Genomic DNA, 23,072 nt, shown 5'->3' on the forward strand with positions numbered 1-23,072 from the left:
ATGGGAGTAGTGACTGATCTGAAGTCTTCATCTTTGTTAGAGACCCCGGGCCCCTGCGCTGCACCCCAGCTTGGACGTCCACGGTCACTGCTGCTGACACACACTGAGAACTGAGCCCAAAGAGCCTGATTCATCTGGTCCTAATACGACCTTGAGTAGAACTTTTGACTACTGTTTGGCTAATGCCCTCTTCCTACCCCTTTCTCCCTGAACTTGACTCTTTGGAGCTGTTTATTCCTTCACTATATCCAGAAGAATTTATAGCTCAACCACTAGACTGTAGACATAAAATCTATTGGGGTCTCTCCTTAATTTCTAGATACCCCTGCCATCCCGTTTCTCGTGTAGGTACTTTAAGCTTGGAGGAGGGCCAGTGGACACTGTATTTTAATTTTATTATGTATAGTAATCAGCAGGATGTGTGTTGATGGGTGTCCCTTTATGCATGGCCCAACAACAGAATCCCGGCTCCTAAGACTTTCCATTTCAGGTCATCTAGGTGGACAAAGAATGGAGGATAAGATAAACTAAACATGCAAAATAACCGGAGAGTGTAAGAACATCAGAAACACCAGGAACATGGGAAGGAAAAGCACAAGCAAAGAGAACAGCAATGATGTTTTCAAGCTAATGGTTTATCCCTTCTAGTAACCTTGCAGTATTGGTTTTCTATTCTACAGTATACATGTTCATTTTCTTAATTATATTTCCATCTCTTTATAAGTAGTTCAGTGATATTTAGTGCCTACATCAAGTAATTCTTCAGGCATGCCCTGGAACTCTCCCGCTATGCTGAGGACTTCCTTTGACCTTCCAATTTCTCCTCCTGCAGTTCACTTCCAGCCACCTGAAGATTTTGAGTCCACCTTCACTTTTTCTTACCATTGCTTCCAATTGAACGTGACCAATCTGTCTGACTGCTATAGCGGTTGCTAGGTGCCTCCACTAAAAATTGACTTTTTGCCAGGAAGAAAGGACCCATAAGGAACTATTTTTATAATGTCACCAATCTGATAGCACATTCATTAGAAAGAGTCATATGCCATTATCTCCATAAAAAGCTAAATAAGCAACTCTCTTCTTTAGATCATTCATGAGATGACTGGGGGCGGGGATGGGAGACTTCTGGTGTTCTAGTTATCAGATCTGTGAAAGAAAAAATTTTTTATGTCCTTCAATAAAGAGAATTTGTGCCCCTCTTCTTATTAAAGATGAGAAGTAGTGGACATACTACTCCAATATATATTTTAAAATATTCAGTGTCAACTGACATCAGCGTAGAAAAGGCCTGTCTGCTACTAAACAGAACCTGGGGTCAATGGGCTTTGCAGAACCTGATTACAGCAGGACAATGGTGGGTAATTCAGCAGGTGCTGGGATACTCAGCCACCAGAGATGGTGCACACATCTGGGAAACAGAACAACAGAAGGCTATCTTGTCACTGCTTGAAGCACAAATGAAGCACTGTCATCTCCTTGGGAAACCGTGGCTAATGACTTACAGACTGAATCTCTGGCCCTATGACTAAGCAAGTCATTAAATCAATATTTATTGCTTAGTTTTTCAAAACAAAAACTAGCAACTGCTCATTTCCACCGGGTAACGATTCTATTAATAAAAGTACTGGGCTTGCTTTCACTTCCACACCTCTGTGATCTTCTGCAGGAATCTTTTCCTCTAAGAAAGAGCGATTTCCTGGACACCAAGGCTTTTGTCGTGATTTCTCCTTCATGCACGGATGGCGTGAAGTGTGACTGTATTCTGTTCTGACAGACTTAGACCCATCCATCTGGGAATACCCATTTACTCATTTTTGTTCTTAGTGAAATAAGGTTACTCATTAATGAAATGGGTTAACCAGAGCTGGCAATAAACTTATTTCCATGTCCTTGAGGGTGACAGCCTGCTAAGACAGGCAGAGAAATGTGTGTGGGAGGATCACTTCGTTCGGCGTAGATTCTGAGAGCAATCATGTTGAAACCCCCCAGCACCCTGCATCACCCAGACCACGTGAGGCACCCTAGGTGTCTAGGCTGGGTTGCAGCTCTCTGTGTCCAAGTGCAAAACCACCACAGCTAGACTCTCACCTTCCTGAGGGCAGGGATGGCGACGAGCACCTTAGATGAAGTTAGCCCGAAGTTCCTCAAGCTCCGTGTTGAACACTGGCTCAACACGGAGTTTGAGGAAGGGTTACCTAAGGAATGGAGAGAAAGGAAGGCCTTTCCAGGGAAAAAGGGATGGTTTCCCGGCTCTTGACAACATCGTTACTTTAAGGAAGAAGGAAGTGAGAGGAAATGAAGAAAAGAAACACAAAAGGAGGTGGGGCAGTCACTCTAGAGGTTCCTAGTTGCTCTCAAGTAGCTAACAAAATAAATACCAAGAGAAGGGCTGATCGACTGCCTTCCCTACAAGGATGCCTTCTGGTTTAAAAATTTATTTTTTTTCAGAACTCATGTTAAAGCATCAACTGCTCTAATATTCCAAAACCAAGGAGACTTTTCTTGCTAACTAACCAAAAGAAACATTTAACCTAGGCAGCTGTAAGAAGGCTTAAAAGGCGACTAGTGAGAGACTAGTGAGCTTGGAGACAAGGAGATACCATTTTCTACTCCCTAAGGTTTGCTTAGACAACAGAGGCAGGAGTGGTAATACTATATATACATCAGTGATTCTCAAAACTGACTGCATGTCCGATTCAGCTGCGAACATTTTCTACACTCAGATTTCCAGCCTCTTATTTAGAAATTCTGTTTTCCTAGGTCTGGGGTGGGACCTGGGGAATGTGTCCTTTGAAATCAGTACCCGGTAAGTCTCATGCACAATCATGGCAATCACGGCAAAGAGCCCCTGAGATGCCTTGTTTTACCGCCCAGCATCACTGGCCTCTGTTATGGGCGGAACTGTGCCCTCCCCAAATTCTGATGCTAAAAACCTGATCCTTAATACTTCACAATAGAACTGTATTTGGAGGGTCTTTAAAGGTGAAATTAAGGTTAAGTGAGGTCATTAGTGTGGACCTTATGCAGTTAATACCGGTGTCCTTACAAGAAGAGGTTAGGACACAGACCTGCACAGGGGAAGGTGATGTAAAGGCACAGGGAGGCCACCTATGAGCCCAGGAGAGAGGCCTCAGGAATTGTGAGGAAATACATTTCTGTTGTTTAAGCCACCCTGTGGCTTTGCTATGGCAGCCTGAGCAAACCAATATAGGCTCTTTGCCCTTTGGCACCAAAGACGGGCACTTTGATAAAAAGGAAGCCACCGCTTGGGTAGATTCATCAGTTCAAGGCCATTAAAATGTATGATTATATTAAAAAAATTTAAATGGGCTTTTGAATTATTCAAGTATGAAAACAGGTTTTTGTTTTTTTTGCTCAATCATGCAATTAAAATGAAAAAAAAAATTGTTTTGAGTAGATATGAGATTACTGATGCTAATAACGCTACTAATAATACATCTTATACTGTTTCAAAGGACAGAAGCTCAGAAATACTATTATGAAGAGCAGTGCCCCACACTTCATGACGTTGTCATCGCTTATTTATGTGCTCACTCTCCTATCTGTCAATCGTTCAGTTCTTATACATCTTGCCACCTATTTCCTGAATTCATTAATTTCATTGTTCTTTAGCACATCTACACAAGGATGGACATGGAGAACAAGACTCAAAACCAATTTCCATCAGCAGCTCCTGTAAACAAGGAGCCTGGATGTTCTAAGTGCTGAACTAAATGAGGTTTCTGGCTTTGCCACACACTTAATTTATTTAAACTGTTCCTGCCCTCCTATAATCAAGAATGGTTTGGAGCACATGTCCTTGGGGTTAGTGAGAAGTTTAACTCACTGGAAATATCTGAACTTTGCTCTGATGGAAAAAGCAATGGACAGGATGTGGGGAAATCTGTACTGTGAACTTGGCTCTACGGAATTTGACATTGAAAGGACATGTCTTCTGTCTGGGTCTGTTTTCTCATCTAGAAAATGAGAAGATCAATTAATTGATTATTGAGATCTCTTTCAGCTCTAAAAATTCTAAACTTCTCAAGATGTATTAATTCAATTTCCCTAACAGTTTCCTAAAAAATACATGTACTGTGAGGTTCCTCCCTTAAACCCTGCATTTTAAATGCATATGAAGAACTTATTTGCACATTTAATTTTATTTTAAAATATTTTGTATCATGGGTTTAAGGCATCATATTTGAATCCCGCAGCTTACTCTATTTTGTTGGTGTAACTTGCTACCTCTGTGCTGTACATACTCTTGTTTCTCACAGGTTGGGGTGTTTGGACAGTCTCAAGTAGATGTAATTGTCACTTTGTGGGTCTTCTCTCCACCTCCAGTGCCACTGCACTAACACCTTGAAACTAAGATATTTCAGGTGGATGTGCAGGGTGACAGGTTAAAGGTCTTGAACAACCTTGAACAACCTCAGCCTTTTGGTACAATGTGATTTTCTGTGAGACTTTAAAGGTAAGACTCTTTACTGAAAATTATTTACTATTACCTGGCTTGAGTTAGAAATGAAATTATTTAAGATAAAAAAATCCAGGAATAAACGTGCTTAATTTTTTTTTTTTAATAGCAGGCTTCCACTTCCTTTTTCATTTGTGACTTCTGCTGTTATTTTTTCTTTTAAATGTCTGTAATCACAATATCTGTAATCACAATATCCGTAAGCCAGGCATTACCATTAGTATTATTTTGATATTTCAATTCAAATTATAAGAAGTTGAGATAGCAGCATATATCCCCAATGTCTTGATCACAGTAGTTATAAGTTGGAATGAATAAAAACCAGAAGCAAGAAAATAGCTGCAACTTGAGCAGCAATATGGATTGTTTGTTCAAAGAGATACTTGGATGATTCTTTATCTAACACCCAGCAAGATTTTCTTCATAGTCTTTAACTCCCACCTGCAAACATGCAGCCACGTTTACCTACCTCCACCACACCATGATGGATGGACGTGTACTGTTTCTTCTTTAGCATCACCAGGGTGATGACAATCACTGTTGCTATGACAACACCGCCCACCATGAGTCCAATGATTGCACCTTTGTTTGAACCCACATCTTCTGCAAAGAACACCTTGAAAACAAATGCAAGAGAAAGGATTGTAATTGCGGGAGATATCTGGATGAGGTATGTGAAAAGTTTCAGTATATTCGGTATATATTTTATGCCGTAAGTTTGAGTTGTTGGTCACTCAATTATTTGGTGCGTACTTGAAAAAAAAAACCACGTTCTACTTACTAAGAATGACATCTGTAGTCTACAGAATGATGTACAACATGTGGCTTCCCCAGTCCTAGGAAGTCCACTTCCCTCCATCCCCCACATGTCTCTAGAAAGGCAAAACAGAAGCCTGCAGGGACCTGAAACCCTTTGACAGATGGAACATTCTGTAAGAGGGGGACGGCAGCTCTCGGATCTATCAAACACTGGAAAGGCACGGATCGTGATTATGAAAGGAGGTCAGTATTTTCCCAGTCACAGCAGGTTTAAACTGGGAGACCTGACGCATGACCGCTATGCCTTAGATGCTTTTCCAAACTATAGATGCCCTCATTTCCTTAGAGGGACATTTTAAATACATAGGAACAAGCATTCTGAAACAAAGGCATTAAACAGAAGAAAAAAGGCATCTTGTTACCTGCTTTCAGCCACAATAATTCAGCAAGACACTAATTAACCTAGAGAAGCATAATGCTTAAAAGGCACTTATTTTAAAGAGAAGAAGCAGTAGGCAACAAGATAGGGATTTTAATAGCCACACATTAACACATGCTTTCTTACTATGTTTTCCCTGGCAACTCAACTAAAAATGTTGTTTTATTCTTGATGTTTATTTGTGTTAAACATGAAAAGAATTTAGAGAATACTGTAAAGAAGAAATTTATTCAGTGATAAATTTATTACAATACGTTCCTTCATACTGTTTATAAATGCAAGTCATTATTTTTTCAACTTTACTTGAATGGAATTATAAAAACACACTGCAACTTTTATCTTTTTTACGTAAGGAGATGATCTTATTATGACAGATCATCTGGCCCAACTATGACTGAACATATACCACATTTGCTATGTAAATTAATAAAAACAGCTCCCTAAATAATTCTTTTAGTATAATCTCAAGACAGTAAAATGACTGTCATGGCTAGAACTAACATCCTAGCAATCTGAAAAGGCAACATGAAGTACAGCAAATAAAGCGAATTTCTAAGAGTTTTACTTATGGTATATCTGCAACAAAATTAGAAACTGTTCATAATTATGCCTCTTTCTAAACAAATACGCTCACTCAACATATTTATAAAAAGCAAATCATTAATTAGCTAACGATAAAAGTATGAGGTAATCAGAAATGAATGCAAGTCTGGACATCTTCCTCTGTCTTTAAGAAAATACTGTAATTCTGTAACATTCATTGCACTAATTATAGTACATTATTTCATCAACTAGTTCAGTAGAGGGAGCTGATTCTCTCAGTTGCTGCTTCTGCCATTAGTCATGGTCGTATTACAGGAGTTAGTGTAATTGTGGAGATGGGTTTTTATGACACAGGCACCAGAAAACGCAAATCCATACATTAATCTTCAGCTCTCTGCCCCACCAGCTCCCAAATCCTCAACAGATTCCACAAGTTGTTATTAACCTCTTCAGCATCAGCCAGATCAAGAGTGCCCCGATTCTATAATAACTGACACTGGATTAACTTGCCAACGAAAACCGCACTTCAAAAAGTTCACTGTGCTTTTATCAAAAAGATTATGGGAGTTAAAATGCAAATCTGAATCTCAAGTCAATTTTGAACTTGCCTCAATTGTTTAGAGTGAAAAGAGGCATACACTATACTTTATAGGGGTTTCTGTTGGAGTTTAATACTTGGATTTACAAATTTTATTTATGAATAGTAGAAAGACAGTTTCTCCTTGAAAGGGAAAAACACATGTATACACACACACAAACAAAAACAAAGTAAGTGCCTGAGAGAGTCCTTCTCAAATATTATTACTGATTTCAGAATTTGATTACCACTTTTGTTCACTACTGAATGTGCAACAAAATTGTCTTCTTTATTAGTTTAAGCCACTTACTGGGCTTATTTACTCTTAAGATGGGAGGACCCCTAGCATAATGCAGGATTGATTTATCTGAAGCTTTCGGTAAAGGTTTTTATGTAACCTTAAGGGAGATGGGTGCCTTTTGATTTACTCCAATTCTAACATTTGGGGGGAAAAAGGGTAATTTTGTCTGAAAAGGAAGCCACAGTCTTTCTTGCCCAAGCCTTCTGCTGAACACACTGCTGGGAACATAATGCAGTCTGGCTCACCTACCCCTCCACCTACCTCCAGGGAGTCCCAACCATCCCACTCCCGAGGAAAAATTTAAAATGTGGGGAGGGGACAGAAAGGAGGGGTGAGAGAGACGCGACGAAGCCCAGGGGAAGAGTTTACAAATGTGAAATTAAGCCAGCGGCCGTGAGGCTGTTCTGTGAACCCAAGCAGTGTTTACACGTGTTTTATTTGAGATTTCAATCCTTCACACAAGCCTATTATAAACCTGATTTCCTAGAAAACAGACAGGAAGTTAATTAAAATGGCTGCTAGAATACAAAGTAATTCCACTTTAAGCCCAACGTGGGCTCAGCTGCTTTCTAGACCTAAAGAACTACTATATAAAGAGCCTCTTTTCTTTTCTTCACGTTTTCATGATGATCCTATAGGCAAGTGTTTTATTTTCGTTTTAATCTTTTCCTTAACTGGATTTCTGACCCAAGAGGAACGAAAGCCATTTGACAAGACAGAGTGGCCTGAAGAGGTAGATTATGTCACGTACCAATTTTTGATGATGAACTTCATATCCTGCATCATGTCGGAACTCTGCATCCATCTTCACTTCCGAAATCTCTTCCGTCTTGATATTTGTCAACCCCGAACCTGCATGATACCATAAGCATTATACCATAATCAAAATACGCAGGCCAGTCCATTTGTTTTATCTATAAACAATAACATTACAACACAAAGCCTACCAGAAACTTCATTCTAGGCCTGAAGTTAGAGGAAAATGGATTAATGACTTTCTTCCAGAAAATGACACCCTATATTTAAATCCTTAACCACTACCTATTTTAAACAAAAATAAATTAAAGATTAAAGACATTTGCACTTCCAGGCTTCTATTGCCTTTAAACACATGCTATAATTTTTTTTTTTTTTTTTTTAATGGGGAAAAAGACAGAAGTTAAATGCTAGTTGGGAGGCTGGAAGGGATTTGCTCCTAGAATATACTCGCTTGGTTTAGGTGCTTATTGTTTAGCCTATTATATGTCTTTTTCCATGTGCTCTCATTCCTTCAGAAAAAAATAATAAAAGGCTTTAAAAATGAGCATTAATTACCTGGCAGAACAAAACTGCTACTTTAGGACTAAATAAATATCATTTATTTAGTTAAGTGATTTAGTTATAGATACATAATGTAAATGGTTCATCTGCTGAATAAAGAACTGCAGTACATAATGTTTGAAAAATGCTTCTGTGGGACTAACAATTTCTAACATGCTAACTCTTCTTTCTCTATAAATTGCTATATGATTCTTACACTAATTGTTATAATGAATTTAATTTTTCAGAGAGTAATTTGAAGCTTAAAATCAAAACGCAAAGTAATTTTTAAAACAAAAGGTGAGGGCTTCCCTGGTGGCGCAGTGGTTAGGAGTCTGCCTGCCGATGCAGGGGACACGGGTTCGAGCCCTGGTCTGGGAAGATCCCACATGCCGCGGAACAACTAGGCCCGTGAGCCACAACTACTGAGCCTGCGCGTCTGGAGCCTGTGCTCCGCAACGGGAGAGGCCGTGACAGTGAGAGGCCCGCGCACCATGATGAAGAGTGGCCTCCACTCGCCACAACTGGAGAAAGCCCTCGCACAGAAACGAAGACCCAACACAGCCAAAAAAAAAAAATAAATAAATAAATAAATAAATAAAACAAAAGGTGAAATGACAAAGGATAAATATCGTTTCCACGTTGCAGCATTTAAATATCAAAAGCCAGAATTTTAGGATGAGAATGGCTTCTAAAATCATCTCTTCTCTGGTGTTCCCATCCAGGGGTAAACTCTCAGCTCTACTTAAACAGAGAGGAATTATCAGTTTGCCTCCATTTTTGGACAGCTTTGTCTACTAGAATGGCCTTTCTTACATTAAGCCAAAATCAGTTTCCTTATAACTTCCACTCTGTTCAACATAGAGCAAGCCTAAATCCCCCTTCTGCACTATAGCCTTGAACAGATCAGATACCCAAGGAGAGGCATCATGTTCCTGCTGATTCTTCTCTTACTTGGGCTACATGTTACCAAGTTCCTTCAGCTCCCATGGGACCTGATTTCCTGCTTTTGGTCTATCAACTCTTACATCTTGTCTACAAGGTGCTGTGAACCTTGTTACACATCTTGCTGAAATTGAAAAGCAATGTCCACAGCGTATGACGTGCCAGTCAAACAGCACAGTCTACACAAAGAGAAAAGAGGATAATTTTACAAGATCCAGGGAACCCATGCTGGTTGTGACATATCACTGATTCTTGGTCAACTATTCAGAAAGCTTCCATTTAATAACCTATGTGAAAATGGACCCAAGATCAATGTCAGTCTCCACCCGGCATGTAGATTGTGATGCTGTCTTCTCTCCCTTCAGCTTGTCACAACTACATTTTCTTATCCCTATCTTCCAAGTCCACAAAGATCAGGGAAAAGGGTTCTACGATCTTGCCCTCAAGTTCTCCCAGCCCATGATTTATAGGAACTTGGACTTGAGTAGAGAAGTGTGGTAGTTTAAAAATATATCCACAAATTTGTGGATGCTCCTCCCAGCAAGAGGTGGGATTGGGCTTCCCTGGTGGCACAGTGGTTGAGTCCGCCTACCGATGCAGGGGACACGGGTTCGTGCCCCGGTCTGGGGAGATCCCACATGCTGCGGAGCGGCTGGGCCCGTGAGCCATGGCCGCTGAAATTTAATTCCCTTTTCCTCAGGTGTAGACCTGATATAGTGACTTGCTTCTACTGTTAGAATATGGCAAAAGTGATGGGGTATGACTTCTGAGACTGGGTCATACAAGGCAGCTTCCTTTGTATTCTCTCTCTTGGATCACTTGGTCTGGGGAAAGCCAGCTGCCATGTTGTGAGGACACTCAAAAGTTCACATGGTGAGATACTGAGGTCTCCTGCCAACAGCCATGTGAGTGAGCCATCTTGGAAGAAGACCCACCAGCCCTAGCCAAACGTCAAGCCCTCAGATGATTGCAGCTGTGGTAGATGTCTTGATTGCAACCTCCTGAGAGACCCTGAGCCTGAAGAACCCAGCTAAATCATGTTTGAAATCCTTGAAATTCATTATAAGAAGGTAAATGTTTGTTTTTAAGTTGCTAAGTTATGGGGTTATTTATTGAATAGTAATAGATAACTATTACAAAGGGCTAGTGCCTTGTTTTCTCATCTTCACCTGTCTTGGACTTGCCTTTCTTTTAACAAAAGACCATCCTGTTTAATATACACATGAAAGACAGAAGCACAATCAAAGCAGGACAGTTTCCCATTCTCTCTCATCTTTTAACTGGTCCACTCACGGACTGTCCCTTGATTCCTAACTCCATCCCAAGAGCTGTAGGGCTCTCAATTCTTATTTATGTTCTTGCTTTAAAATGATTAGCATTTTCTAATAAGTTTCATCTTATTCTGACCTCTAATCTTCCTGATACAAATGTTTATTGGGCTGTGACACTAATGCTCTTTTATTTCTCATTAGTTGTATACTTTTATCTTTCTACAAACCCTTTTAAATCTGAGGTCCCTTTAGAACCAAAGTGATTTCTTTATACTTTACCCTCTTTCTGTCATCGGGATCTAACAGTGCAATAGTTAAAATTATATTTCTGAGATCTTAAGAACACTCTCTTGAATAGTCTTTCCTTCTAGAAAAACCCACACTCTTTCTGACAGGACACGAAGATTACTTTTAATAGTCAAAAAAATTTCAAATTCATGTAGCAAGTCAGAACAACAGATAATTAATTATAGCACAATAGTTTGCAGGACTCAGCGGAAAGAGCTCTCCCTAGTTCATTTTTGTACAGCATGTATAGTCATTCACTGAAAAGCCTTTCTATATATTAAGCAAATGTCATTAAAAGGGGAAAAAATTAATAAGCTTGCACCAGGAAAATGTCATTGATAATAAGCTGAAACTGCATATAGTGATATGTGATGAGAAGTTTTAAATAAATCGCAGGGACCTTCACTTACAGTTTTACCACGTGCATTTTCCGAGTTGTCCTGATTCCACTCTAAGCTCTGACACCAGACTCTCATTCTCTAAGCTCTGACACCAGGCTCTCAGTAAGAAGGGAAGCATGTTCATTTGAAGAAGGAAAACATGTCCTTCAGGAAACCTTTCTCAAAGGATCTGGTTTCCTTTATTAGGACTGGAGAAGCGTGGTTAAAATTGTAGAGGAAAGGGTAAGTTTTCCTCCCTGTGAAGAGTCTGCTAATGTACAGACATAGCTCAGAGATACTGCAGGTTTAGTTTCAGACCATCGCAATAAAGTGAATATTGCAATAACGTGAGTCATACTATTTTTGGGGGGTTCCCAGTGCATATAAAAGCTATGTTTGCGCTATACTGTAGTCTACTCTGAAAAACAATGTGTGTACCTTCATTAAAAATACTTTGTTGCTAAAAAATGCTAACCATCATCTAAGCTTTCAGCGGTAATCTTGCAATAGTAACATCAAAGATCACTATCACAGATCACCATAATATAATAACAACAAAGAAGTTTGAAATAATGCGAAATTACCAAAATGTGACACAGAGACACGAAGTGAGCAAATGCTTTTGGGAAAATGGCGCCAATAGACTTGCTCACTTCAGGGTTGCCACAAACCTTCAGTTTGTAAAAAATGCAACATCTGTGAAGAGCAATAAAACGAGGTATGCCTGTATTTGTCTCCTTTATTCTGGTCAAATGGTGTTACTTGTCCTTCAGAGTCTATTTCTCTCTGGAAATAAGCCCAGGGGAGTAGCTGTAATGGTCACCATCCCTAGAAATCACCACTGATATTAAAGGTGTTCCTTCCTTGACACTACATTCTAGAAGTTACTGTACCCTGTTATTTCAGATATGGAAGTCAAGGAGAAGTCATTTTCCTCAGTTGTGATTATACAAAAGCCCTTTCTTTACTTGTTTCAGAGTGACAGCAGTGATTATTTAAAAAACAATGACATCAATTGAATAACATGATGTGACAATCCTGGAAAGGGTTTCTAAGTTTGGAAAATCTAATGGTATAATTGAGCACGTTAGACTCAAACATGTGGTCTCATAAAGTGCGATGATGAAGAACCGAAAGTAATGCTAGAAAACACAGGGGGAAACTGGTCCAAATGCTCAAAAGACTCACTACAAGCACAACAATATAGAGCATACGTATGTCTTAAGACATACGCAGCAAATAGGACTGTTCATAAACATACCTTAGCTAGAATCTCTCTCACTTCCTATCTGAGCATTCTTTCCCCACTATGGCCCTCTTCTATTGGGGAACCCAAGCCTTACAATAGTATAAGAAAGGAAGTTTGGCCCAGGCCATTCTCTCATCTATCTGTATAGAACATTCCCCTCTTCTTTGACAATGCATGTGCCCAAAACCTATCTTAAAGCTCATCTCCAGCAAGTGCCCTGATTAACGTACCCCTTGGTTAATGTCCCATCTGCTCAAATCACAAACATCACAAGGTGGTTTACACTTTATGTTACTTTGTATTTCCGTGCCTTTCTAATTCCATCTCATCTTTCTAAATACACAAAGTGTGGTCTTTCTAGTCAAGCTCCTGAGAACAGGGGCCTTATTACTTAATTTCTTTTGACCCTCCAAAGCAGTTGGAGAGTCTTTGTGAAATATTAAAATGAGCTATTGCTATTGTTACAACAAAGACTTTAGAAGGAGCTTCTTCCCATCTGTATATCACCTCTAAGTATTCTCAAGCTCTTCCCTTAAAACAAATTGTTTTTGTTTAAGAATGTATGGAAAAGTCCTTTTCATTTTAGATTTTTTAAAAAAGGAAAAAAATCTACTTCAGTGGTGTTACCTCTTCCTGGGTATTTCAATAGGAACATAATTGCCCAGTGTGCTCAATGTAGCAACTTAATAAAATTGGTTGAATGAGCGCTTCTAATTCACATTTCATGCTTGTAGATGAAAAGCATCTCTTCCTTTAAAAATAAAGTAGGAAGTGCCATAAAAATAGGCCCAAGGCAAAGGACCAACCTAAGCTGGTTATCAGCTGCAGTTAGAATGGAACGGACCCTCACTCAGCCTTGGGCCCTACCAGTGGGCTGAGCAGGCTGGGGATGTGTCAACTGCTGGTTCTTTGAAATTTATTTGTGTGACACTGGCAATAAGGAAGACGTTAGAAGAGCTGAAACTGGGTCTGACTTACTATAATTTAAATTTCTCTGAAAAGCCCTACAGAAAGAGATTCATAAAATCAAGGAGATTGGCTGTCAAGATGTGTCACTCCACGGCCCCCGCTGCCCTATTAATTATAGCGCAGAGGCATGAAGGTGCCACAAGGCAGACTCTGAATTTCTCGTCAGTGATTGTGGTGGGAAGCAGATGGAACCTGAGCCTGTACTGGCAGAGAGGGGCAGGGGCTGCTCCTGGCCCGGCTGCTGACTGCATCTCAACCTGGGAGCAAAGGTCAAACTCCTTGTGTTAACATCTCCATGTGAGGTTAATGCCCTGTTCCTAGTACCGCATGGGGACATTACGAAGATACAGAAGAAAACATTTATGGATAGGTTTGCACCGTTGGGAGTAAAATCTCCCCAGAGTATATATAGATTTGTCAATTCAGTAACTTCTCTTTTTGATTCATTGAAAGCAATGGGTACTTATCAATTGGGCGAGGTAGTGCACGGGGTCAAAACCAGTCATGTATGTGCTTTTGTTGGGTGTGACATTCTTAAAGCTAAATTTGAGACATAGGAAGGTGAAAATGTGTTTCTTCTTAATGCTTGGGAAACTACCAAAAGAAGAAGTGTCCACAGGGAGATCAGCTCGGTGCTTTGTGACCGCCTGGAGGGGTGGGATAGGGAGGGTGGGAGGGAGGGAGAAGCAAGAGGGAAGAGATATGGGAACATATGTATATGTATAACTGATTCACTTTGTTATAAAGCAGAAACTAACACACCATTGTAAAGCAATTATACTCCAATAAAGATGTTAAAAAAAAAAAAAAGAAGTGTCCATATCAGTGTTAATGGGAATTTTAAGTAGTATAAAAAGTAAAGAACTTGTATGGAAAATTAGGCACATACTTCAGCTGTGTTTTAGACACTCATCAAGAATAAGTATATATAACCCACAAAAGATAAAATGGAAATACTTCTGGGCTCTAAAGATATTCCAATTCTGATATTTTTAGGAACTCATGTCTACTTGAGGAACTGACTCAAGTTTGAGCCCAGTTCAGTTAGAAATGGACCATCAGGATACCAAACAAGAAAGAAAGAATGAGATGTTCCAGCAGTAACCAGGTCGTCACCAGCTAGAGTCTGCATCTGTGTAGGTTTCCATTCTTGAGGACCAACAGGCTCTACAGAACCCTCTCCACCAGAAAATCAAAAGAAAAAACCAAACGTTGGAAGGGCTCCTTTTTATTGCTTCAAAAGGAACGCTCAGAAAGAAAAAAAATGATCACCTAATTAGGAACTTGGGAAATGAAGTGTAAGGAAAAGCAAAGGGGAGTTTTAAAAAGTTTGGTTTCCATGGTCATTTCAAACCCTGCTTCTCCATATCTGCAATTCAGAGAGGCTGACCCCCAAGAAAGGGGCTGCGTCTGCGCAAGCGCGAGATGCGGAGGGGCGGAAGGTTACCGGGATATACCTGGTCGAGTGGTCAGTCCTCGGTCGGCGGCAGGGCGGGCGTCAACAGGCTCGACTGGGCACAGGAAGCAAGATACACGGAAAGCAAACAAGACAAATCGAGATGGTAAGTCGTGGCTCCTGAACACAGCGCAAGGAAAAGCATGTGCAATACACAAGTTATATATATATAAAAAAAAAAGCAGCTAGAAAAGAACCACAGTGAGTTAATCCTGAGCATCAAGGATGGGAGGGGTACCACTTCAAAAGGCTTATCGCTATTGATGTGCCAATCCTACTCCTTAGTTTTCTAATAAATGGTGCTCACCAGGGTAAGATACGTGGCAACATCAAAGAAGAGGGGCTGGGAGTGTGGGTTTTCCTCTCAGCGAATTTAGAAATAGTTTCTTGGCTTTTGATTAGAAATAAAATACATTATGCCCAGCACAGTGGAAAATCTTAAAGATACCTCCTTTTACAACTATCCAATCTTATCTTTTTTTTAAATCTTATTTTATTTTACAGTTAATTAACTACAAAAGGACTCCATTAAATCGCCAGGAGAAATGCAAATAGGAATTTATCAGGAGAGGAACGTTTCACCACATAATCTGCCATTTAGCGAATCAAATTTGTTCCCAGTTTGAGGGTAGAAGAGGTAAACCAGAGTTTCCTCTCCCTCTCTCTGTATTTTTAAAGACTGGTTTCTATTTAATAGATGACATAGAGTTGAAATGTGTGAAGTGCAAATACTTCCTTTCATATTTGTCGACTTTCACAATTTTTCCTTTGCGAGTATTCTGGGTCTGACCCAAAGAAAACATTGCAGTCAGCACAATAGTGCCCACTGTTGTTGACCATTAGCTGGTATTTCCAAAGTGCTTCTGATTCTCAGAAAATATTAACTTGAACTTACCCTGGTCTTTGAAGAAACAGGCAAGGGAAAGAAACAAAGCTTTTAGGATAGATAATGGACAAGGGGCCAGTGAAGCCATGAGGGAGGATAAAGCCTCTTGTGTAAGGTCTGGGAAATATAAAAGTAAGAAGGTAAGGAAAAGTGAGCAGAGGTGTCCATGGGAAGAGAAGGTGTGCTCGATGGGATGGCATTTGGATCAAAAATTTCAGTAAGACCATACAGCTTACTGATGCACACAGCCCGGGCGTTCAAAAATGGGATGATAAGCCCAAGTCGATTTTGAATGCCACACGTTAGCAGGGAACAGTAAGGGAGGAGAAAGTGGCAGCAAGCCAAGTCTTCAAAATAGGAGAAAATAATGTTGCTGAGAATACCAAGACATTCGGATGTATCCAAAGAAAAAGGTGGTTTGGTCCTTTATCATGCAGCCTGGCAGCACCACAGAGGAGAAAAGGAGGGCGGAGGCATCTAAGCCCAACATTTACAATGCAGGCGACTTGCGGCAAATGATCACATCTGAGGCTGTTTCTTCACAAGTAAAATAGAAATAATAACTTATCTTCTAATTGCAATGAGGAACCAAAAATTTTAAAAGTCCATTTCAAAAACTCTCAAATACTATAAAACTCCACTTATTAAATATCCTATTTATGAAATATTCTATGACAACTATTGTGAGGATGAGTAACACTCTATTCGTGTATCAGATTAAGACATACTTCCTTCTGCAACTCACAAATATATTTGAACAATACTGTTTCTCTGTATTTCATCCTTTTTCCCATCCGCAACAACGTATGGTGAGGGACTTTATTACTCCTTATAAAATGGTGTTAACTGAAGGATTATTGTACTTTTTGAGAGCTTCCTGATGACAAGAGCCCCAAATGGTGCTTCAGTTGAAGGTAAGAATGTACCAAAGCAAACTCACAGAGCAAAAAAGTAACTTAAAGTGATTACCTTCACCAATGGTTAAATCATTAGAAACTGTATTCCACTCAGGGGAAAGCAGTTGAGTTTGTGGTTTAAATTTGGACTGAAGATGTGATAGTCAGGCTAGTCTCAGGGTCCATTTTAATGCCACCATTTGTTTTCTCTGTGCTCTTGGGCAGACCTCCTTCTTTCTGAGCTTCTGTTTTGGCACAAGGAAGCTGGGTTTTTCCAGGGCTCAAATGTGCACACATATGCCAAAGACCCTTACAAATGATAAAGCCCTATTCCATAATTACTCAAGGGAATATGGAAACACATCACATGCGCACAGATAAAGGTCTGAAAGATATTACCACAAAAAGCTGTCATTAGTTTATTCTGGGTGAGGAGATCATTCCTAGAAATTTTTCTGTTTCAAGGTTCGTGTATTATTTGAAAACAGTAATAAAACTATATTTTTCAGGAAGATAAACAATAATAATTTTAGTGACTTAAACTGTAGTCTGCTTTAACAGTGTGAGGCTGATTTAATATGAGTAAATATTCAAAAAATAAGTAACTCGTGTTCAGTGATCAGACATCAATAATTAAAAGATAATTTCATCACTGCAAAAAAGAATATACATTGACAAGAAAAAGGAGTGCATTACTCCCCAATCCAAAATAAATACTTTCTAATTTTTCAAATGGACCATTACTAGTTGAACCAGCAAGTAACTTCAATATAGTGTTCAAAACATGTTACTTTGGTTGTTTAGTAAGTTAAACATTAGAAACAGATTGTCTTAAAGAGTTAAAATAGGCAAAAATATGTTATTCTACTGCCATCAGCAGCTCTGAATCAAATAGTCCCCTATAAAAAGAGAGAAACAGAATGATGGAAGCGCTAGGACTTTAGTTTCTTAGCTCTGGCATTCCTTGTAATAGACCAGTTCTAAGCTAAATGCTGCCCAGCACAACCTCCCCTCCCCATCAGGCCTAAGGTGATAGAGTAATCAGCAGGAAATCAGTTTTACTCATAGATAAGAGGGGCCTGAAAAGCCCTGGCTTGCAGGTTTGATGAAAGACATTATTTAATCTCAATTTCCCCATTTAAAGTGCTTTGTTCATTGCTGCTTTATGGCTAAGTGAAAATGTACGAGAGGGCAAATTCACAATGCAATTACACAATACAATGTTACAAGACCTAGTGTGCCTCATGAAGAATATTATAGTGTTTTGTGTATGTATTATATACACAGACAAGCTGACTGCTGGCCACAAAAACTTTCTGGTGGCCACTGCATTCTTCCTCATCTTCAGGCTGTTCTGGTCAGGCAGTCATGAAAATGCAGAGCAAACACAAATGCTATCAGCACAAAAGCTTTCAGCCAGATGATTTCACAATCCATGAGAACAACTGTTTTTTAAACAACAGCTTCACTTCAGTTTAGCCATTTCAGTTTTGTGGCTCAACCACAGAATAAAAATCCCCGAAGGCAAATCGCAGCTGGTCAAAGAGCCTAAAATATTGGAAAACTGTGTTTGTGATATGCTTATTTTTTCAATATAAATTAACAGAATCCTTGAGTGTCTGACTCCCTCTGTGGACTTGACCGATTGTTCTTGAGAAAAACAAATTTTTGGTAAGCATTCGAAGCTCTGATGATGATAAGGGTTGCATGAACAATGAAAGGAAATCCTTTGAGAATTTTAGATATTTTCAATAGCTTTGTGTGCAAGCACATGTCTGTAAGATTAACAAGGAAAAGGCTCTGGGGAGAGGGAGAAGAGGAAGATGGGGAGAAAGGGTAAGATTTTAGGACTATTATATGGCTTGTTATATTCATTAATTTTAAGGATATACTGTTTGGGTGATAGGGTGACTCTCTGAGACAAGCTGGTAAAACCTCTCTAATATGATCCTGGTTCTATTTAAAAACAAACAAAATAAAACCAACCAACCAACAAAAAACTACCACTGAACATTTACTACATTCTAGGCACTTTGCTAAGAGTTTTCCATACCATCTCATTTAATGCTCACACCCTGTCTCTGAGTTAGCAATTATTACCAACTTTATTTTACAGACTAGGAAGCAGCCCGAGAGGCTCTGTGACTTGCCCCAAATCACGTAGCAGCGCTGGAATTTAAACTCTGATGCACATAATTCTGTAGTGTGGGATGTTGGGGAATGTGAAGGTGTTTTTGGTTGTCACTATGATGGGAGAAGGAGGGTGGACATTATTGGCTTTTAGTGGTTGGGGACCGGGGATGCTAGATGGCATGCACAGGGCAATCCCACACAAATAAAAATTGTCCTGCACCCTACACAGCTTCCTAAATTCCTGTTGGACATTTATGTATTTACGATTATGTGAGTCCAAAACCTAATTCAGCTTTATATATAAACACAATGCATTTCTGCACAGTTCTTACTGTAGATCTTCCTGGAGCTCACCATTGGATAAAATGAAGAAAGAAAAACTAATTCAGGGCCCCTGTATCAGTCTGCATCTGTATTTGTCACATCCATAAGGGGGCAAACACCTGACTGCCATTGTTTCCACTGGTAGTCAAGCCTGAACACTCATTGAAACACTTACTATAAATTACATCCATTGTCATGGACATATACACACTAACAAACGTAGTAAGGTAGATAGCTAGTGGGAAGCAGCCGCATGGCACAGGGATATTAGCTCGGTGCTTTGTGACAGCCTGGAGGGGTGGGATAGGGAGAGTGGGAGGGAGGGAGACGCAAGAGGGAAGACATATGGGAACATATGTATATGTATAACTGATTCACTTTGTTATAAAGCAGAAACTAACACACCATTGTAAAGCAATTATACCCCAATAAAGATGTTAAAATAAATAAATAAATAAATTACATCCATTGTACTGACTCCCCTACCAAACTGTCAGTTCAGTTTAAGATTCATTGTTAGAGAGACTTTTCAAAATGTTATAAAAGGAGTGGTGGTCTGATGATGGTGAAAACCAGAACTCAAGCTCTGAGATCTTAAATATTATTGCCTCCAATACTCTTACGTAAGATTTTGCTGTTTGTCAATAACATCCTTATTTAACAAGAATATTAGCTCTTTTTTTGTGTGCGTGTTACGCGGGCCTCTCACTGTTGTGGCCTCTCCCATTGCGGAGCACAGGCTCCGGACACGCAGGCTGAGATGAGGCCATGGCTCACGAGCCCAGCCGCTCTGCGGCATATGGGATCTTCCCGGACCGGGGCACGAACCTGTGTCCCCTGCATCGGCAGGTGGACTCTTAACCACTGCGCCACCAGGGAAGCCCTGAATATTAGCTCTTTTGATGAGGCCTAGGCAATGTAATAGCTGTATCTTGGTCAGGGATCCAGAGGCACTCAGTCATGGACTTTGTCCAACTGGGCATCTACCTTGGCAATACTCAAGGGCCCTGGGGTGTGTGTTCAGTCCATTGCTGTTCTGGGGTATCTCCAAAACATTTTTGTTCTTGACCTTCCAAAAACTGATCACCTTGGGGAAACTGATCACTTTGGGGAAACCCAGGATAAATCCAGTTTTTTTTGGATTATTTGGCAAGAGAAGGAGAAAAAAAAAAATCACAGCTTGCTTTCTAACTTGTACCATCACTTCCTTGTTTCTTGTTTGATTTGAGGGAATTCTTACGGAGCAGAAGAACAGGAAAGCAGTTGAGAGTGCTGACAATGGCATCAGGGGTGGGATTTCAGGAAGTGGCTTTAGTGAAATGAAATGGTTCCTTTTTATATTTCTTCGTAAAAGGAACAGTCAGTATTATCCCATTTTTTTTTCTAAACAAAATGGATCAGTTTGGCTACTATTTAAAAATTTTAACATAAGAAGCATGTTTAAATATTGATAGAAGGCGTATAATTTTTAGTGGAGATCATATATATGCCTATGAGTACACATAAAGTCAAGATAAAATGCTTAGGGCGTATAAGAGCAGATTTATTTAACTGCGGTATTACTTATACTATTAATATGATAAATGCAAAGCTAAATTTAACTCATTAAAGACACCAAGGAAACATGTAGGCTGATATTCATATATAAAGCAGTTGAGCTCTCAAGATTTGATAGAGAAAGGGAAATTCTGAAATTCAGGAAGTGAAGCACCTTCTGGAATGTTTATAACGTTTTGCTATTCTCTATTGTGGTCTGTGGTACCAAGCTCATTGCATTTCACTGTATTCACTAAATTTGAAGAGTTAACATAAAACAGGGGCTGGAGTGTCTTTTATCTTCATTAAACTTTGCACAGTTCACAATTCTAAAGGAAATACCAAATATGTCAACAAACATCCACATTAATGTCTGTAAATTAATTTTACTCTGCTGCGAACTTAGCTTACGTTGTTAGCTTTCTAAATCCCTTTCCATAAGTTTTACCATAAATAAATTACAATTCACAGTACAAATTCGTAGTACAATTTGTAGTACAAATTGTACAAATTACAATTTGTACAAATTTATCCTCTATTATTTGTGTGTGTGTGTTCATAAAAATGATTAAGGTAAACTCTAAAGTATGTTTTCTCCTACTTTTCCAAAATCAATAAATAATGGAAAATATTAAATGGGAACTTTTCATTTATGGAAAATATATATTTAAAAGACATGTGAAAAGGTCTTAAATTATAAGAAATTGATATTTAATTCTTTATAAATTATAATTTTAGAATCACATTGGAGATGAATAAGTTCTCAATGGCAGAGGCAATTTTTGATAAAAATAGAGAATAATCTATGTATTTAAATTTTTCCATAAAAAGCTAAAACTTGGACATAAATGACAAACTACACATTTAACATTATTTGGTATAAAAAGGGCATTCAGGACTGCAATTTTCTACCAAACAAAGTTTGTTAAGACTCCATACATGTTACCTATTTCTCCATCAATTAAACAACACAGTATCCTAAAGGAAAGGAAGAAATCTTGTGTGTGTTCAGTTTACAAAATGAGATTGGACATTTTTCACAAAAAATTCTCATTAGAGACTGATGAGGATTTTAAATGACCAAAATGTATTTATCTTAAAAAATGACAAAACTAGCATTCTAGTAATAATACAATTTAATAGGGAAGTCACCCAGCTCTTTGATAACTAAATATCCTTAATTTCTTTTCCTCTATGTTAGAACTATTTTTATAAATGGTAGTCTTAATTATTTTTATATTATAAATAACACTGCTATTTATGTTCTGATATTATTACTAGAAGGTACCTTTTTCCAAATTAATGAAATACATTTGGGGTGATTACTCATGTTATGAAAACAGTCCATATAAAGATTTTCTGCAATCGTTCTTTAAAAAAAGCTTCTCGGCTTCCCTGGTGGCACAGTGGTTGAGGGTCCGCCTGCCGATGCACTGCTATTTATGTTCTGATATTATTACTAGAAGGTACCTTTTTCCAAATTAATGAAATACATTTGGGGTGATTACTCATGATATGAAAACAGTCTATATAAAGATTTTCTGCAATGGTTCTTTAAAAAAAGCTTCTCGGGCTTCCCTGGTGGCACAGTGGTTGAGGGTCCGCCTGCCGATGCAGGGGATGCAGGTTTGTGACCCGGTTTGGGAGGATCCCGCATGCCACGGAGTGGCTGGGCCCGTGAGCCATGGCCACTGAGCCTGCGAGTCCGGAGCCTGTGCTCCGCAATGGGAGAGGCCACAACAGTGAGAGGCCCGCGTACCGCAAAAAATAAATAAATAAAAGCTTCTCCAGTGTACTTATGGTCTAATATTGGATTTATATTTAGTCTGAGGAGTAAGTGATTGTATTTTGAGGTATCCATACTACATATATCCGTATTTATTACTGTCAAAATATTACCGTCAAAAGTTGCTTCTTTAACAAAGAAAAATCACAGACAAAATCCTATGTGTTCTCGGGCTTCCCTGGTGGCGCAGTAGTTAAGAATCCACCTGCCAATGCAGGGGACACGGGTTCGAGCCCTGGTCCGGGAAGATCCCACATTCCGCGGAGCAACTAAGCCCATGCACCACAACTACTGAGCCTGCGCTCTAGAGCCCGTGAGCCACAACTACTGGGCCCATGTGTTGCAAATACTGAAGCCTGCATGCCTAGAGCCCGTGCTCTGAAACAAGAGAAGCCACTGCAATGAGAGGCCTGCACACCACAATGAAGAGTGGCCCCCACTTGCTGCAACTGGAGACAGCCCGCGTGCAGCAACAAAGACCCAACGCAGCCAAAAATAAATAAAAATAAAATAAATTTTTTAAAAAAAATCCTATGTGTTCTTGAAAAACAAGCT

At 39.4% G+C, this 23,072-nt stretch overlaps 1 protein-coding gene across 7 annotated transcripts in view; it reads right to left on the reverse strand.

Moving 5' to 3' along the window:
* The window catches only part of APP (amyloid beta precursor protein), a 275,159-nt gene that overhangs the window by 4,673 nt on the left and 247,414 nt on the right, over window positions 1-23,072 (reverse strand). For 4 of the 7 annotated variants that reach the window (XM_024732017.1, XM_024732019.1, XM_024732015.1 and 1 more), the window contains 3 exons: window positions 14,958-15,011; window positions 7,851-7,951; window positions 4,950-5,096 (listed from right to left, as the gene is read on the reverse strand). In XM_024732017.1, the coding sequence (XP_024587785.1) occupies window positions 4,950-5,096; window positions 7,851-7,951; window positions 14,958-15,011 (302 nt within the window). The remainder of the gene's footprint in view (window positions 1-4,949; window positions 5,097-7,850; window positions 7,952-14,957; window positions 15,012-23,072) is intronic. The other 3 variants (XM_024732020.1, XM_024732018.1, XM_024732016.1) reach the window with 1 other exon arrangement.

The sequence above is a fragment of the Neophocaena asiaeorientalis genome, unplaced genomic scaffold (assembly GCF_003031525.2).
Source record: "Neophocaena asiaeorientalis asiaeorientalis breed wild unplaced genomic scaffold, Neophocaena_asiaeorientalis_V1.1 scaffold55, whole genome shotgun sequence".
NCBI classification, from domain to species: domain Eukaryota; kingdom Metazoa; phylum Chordata; class Mammalia; order Artiodactyla; family Phocoenidae; genus Neophocaena; species Neophocaena asiaeorientalis.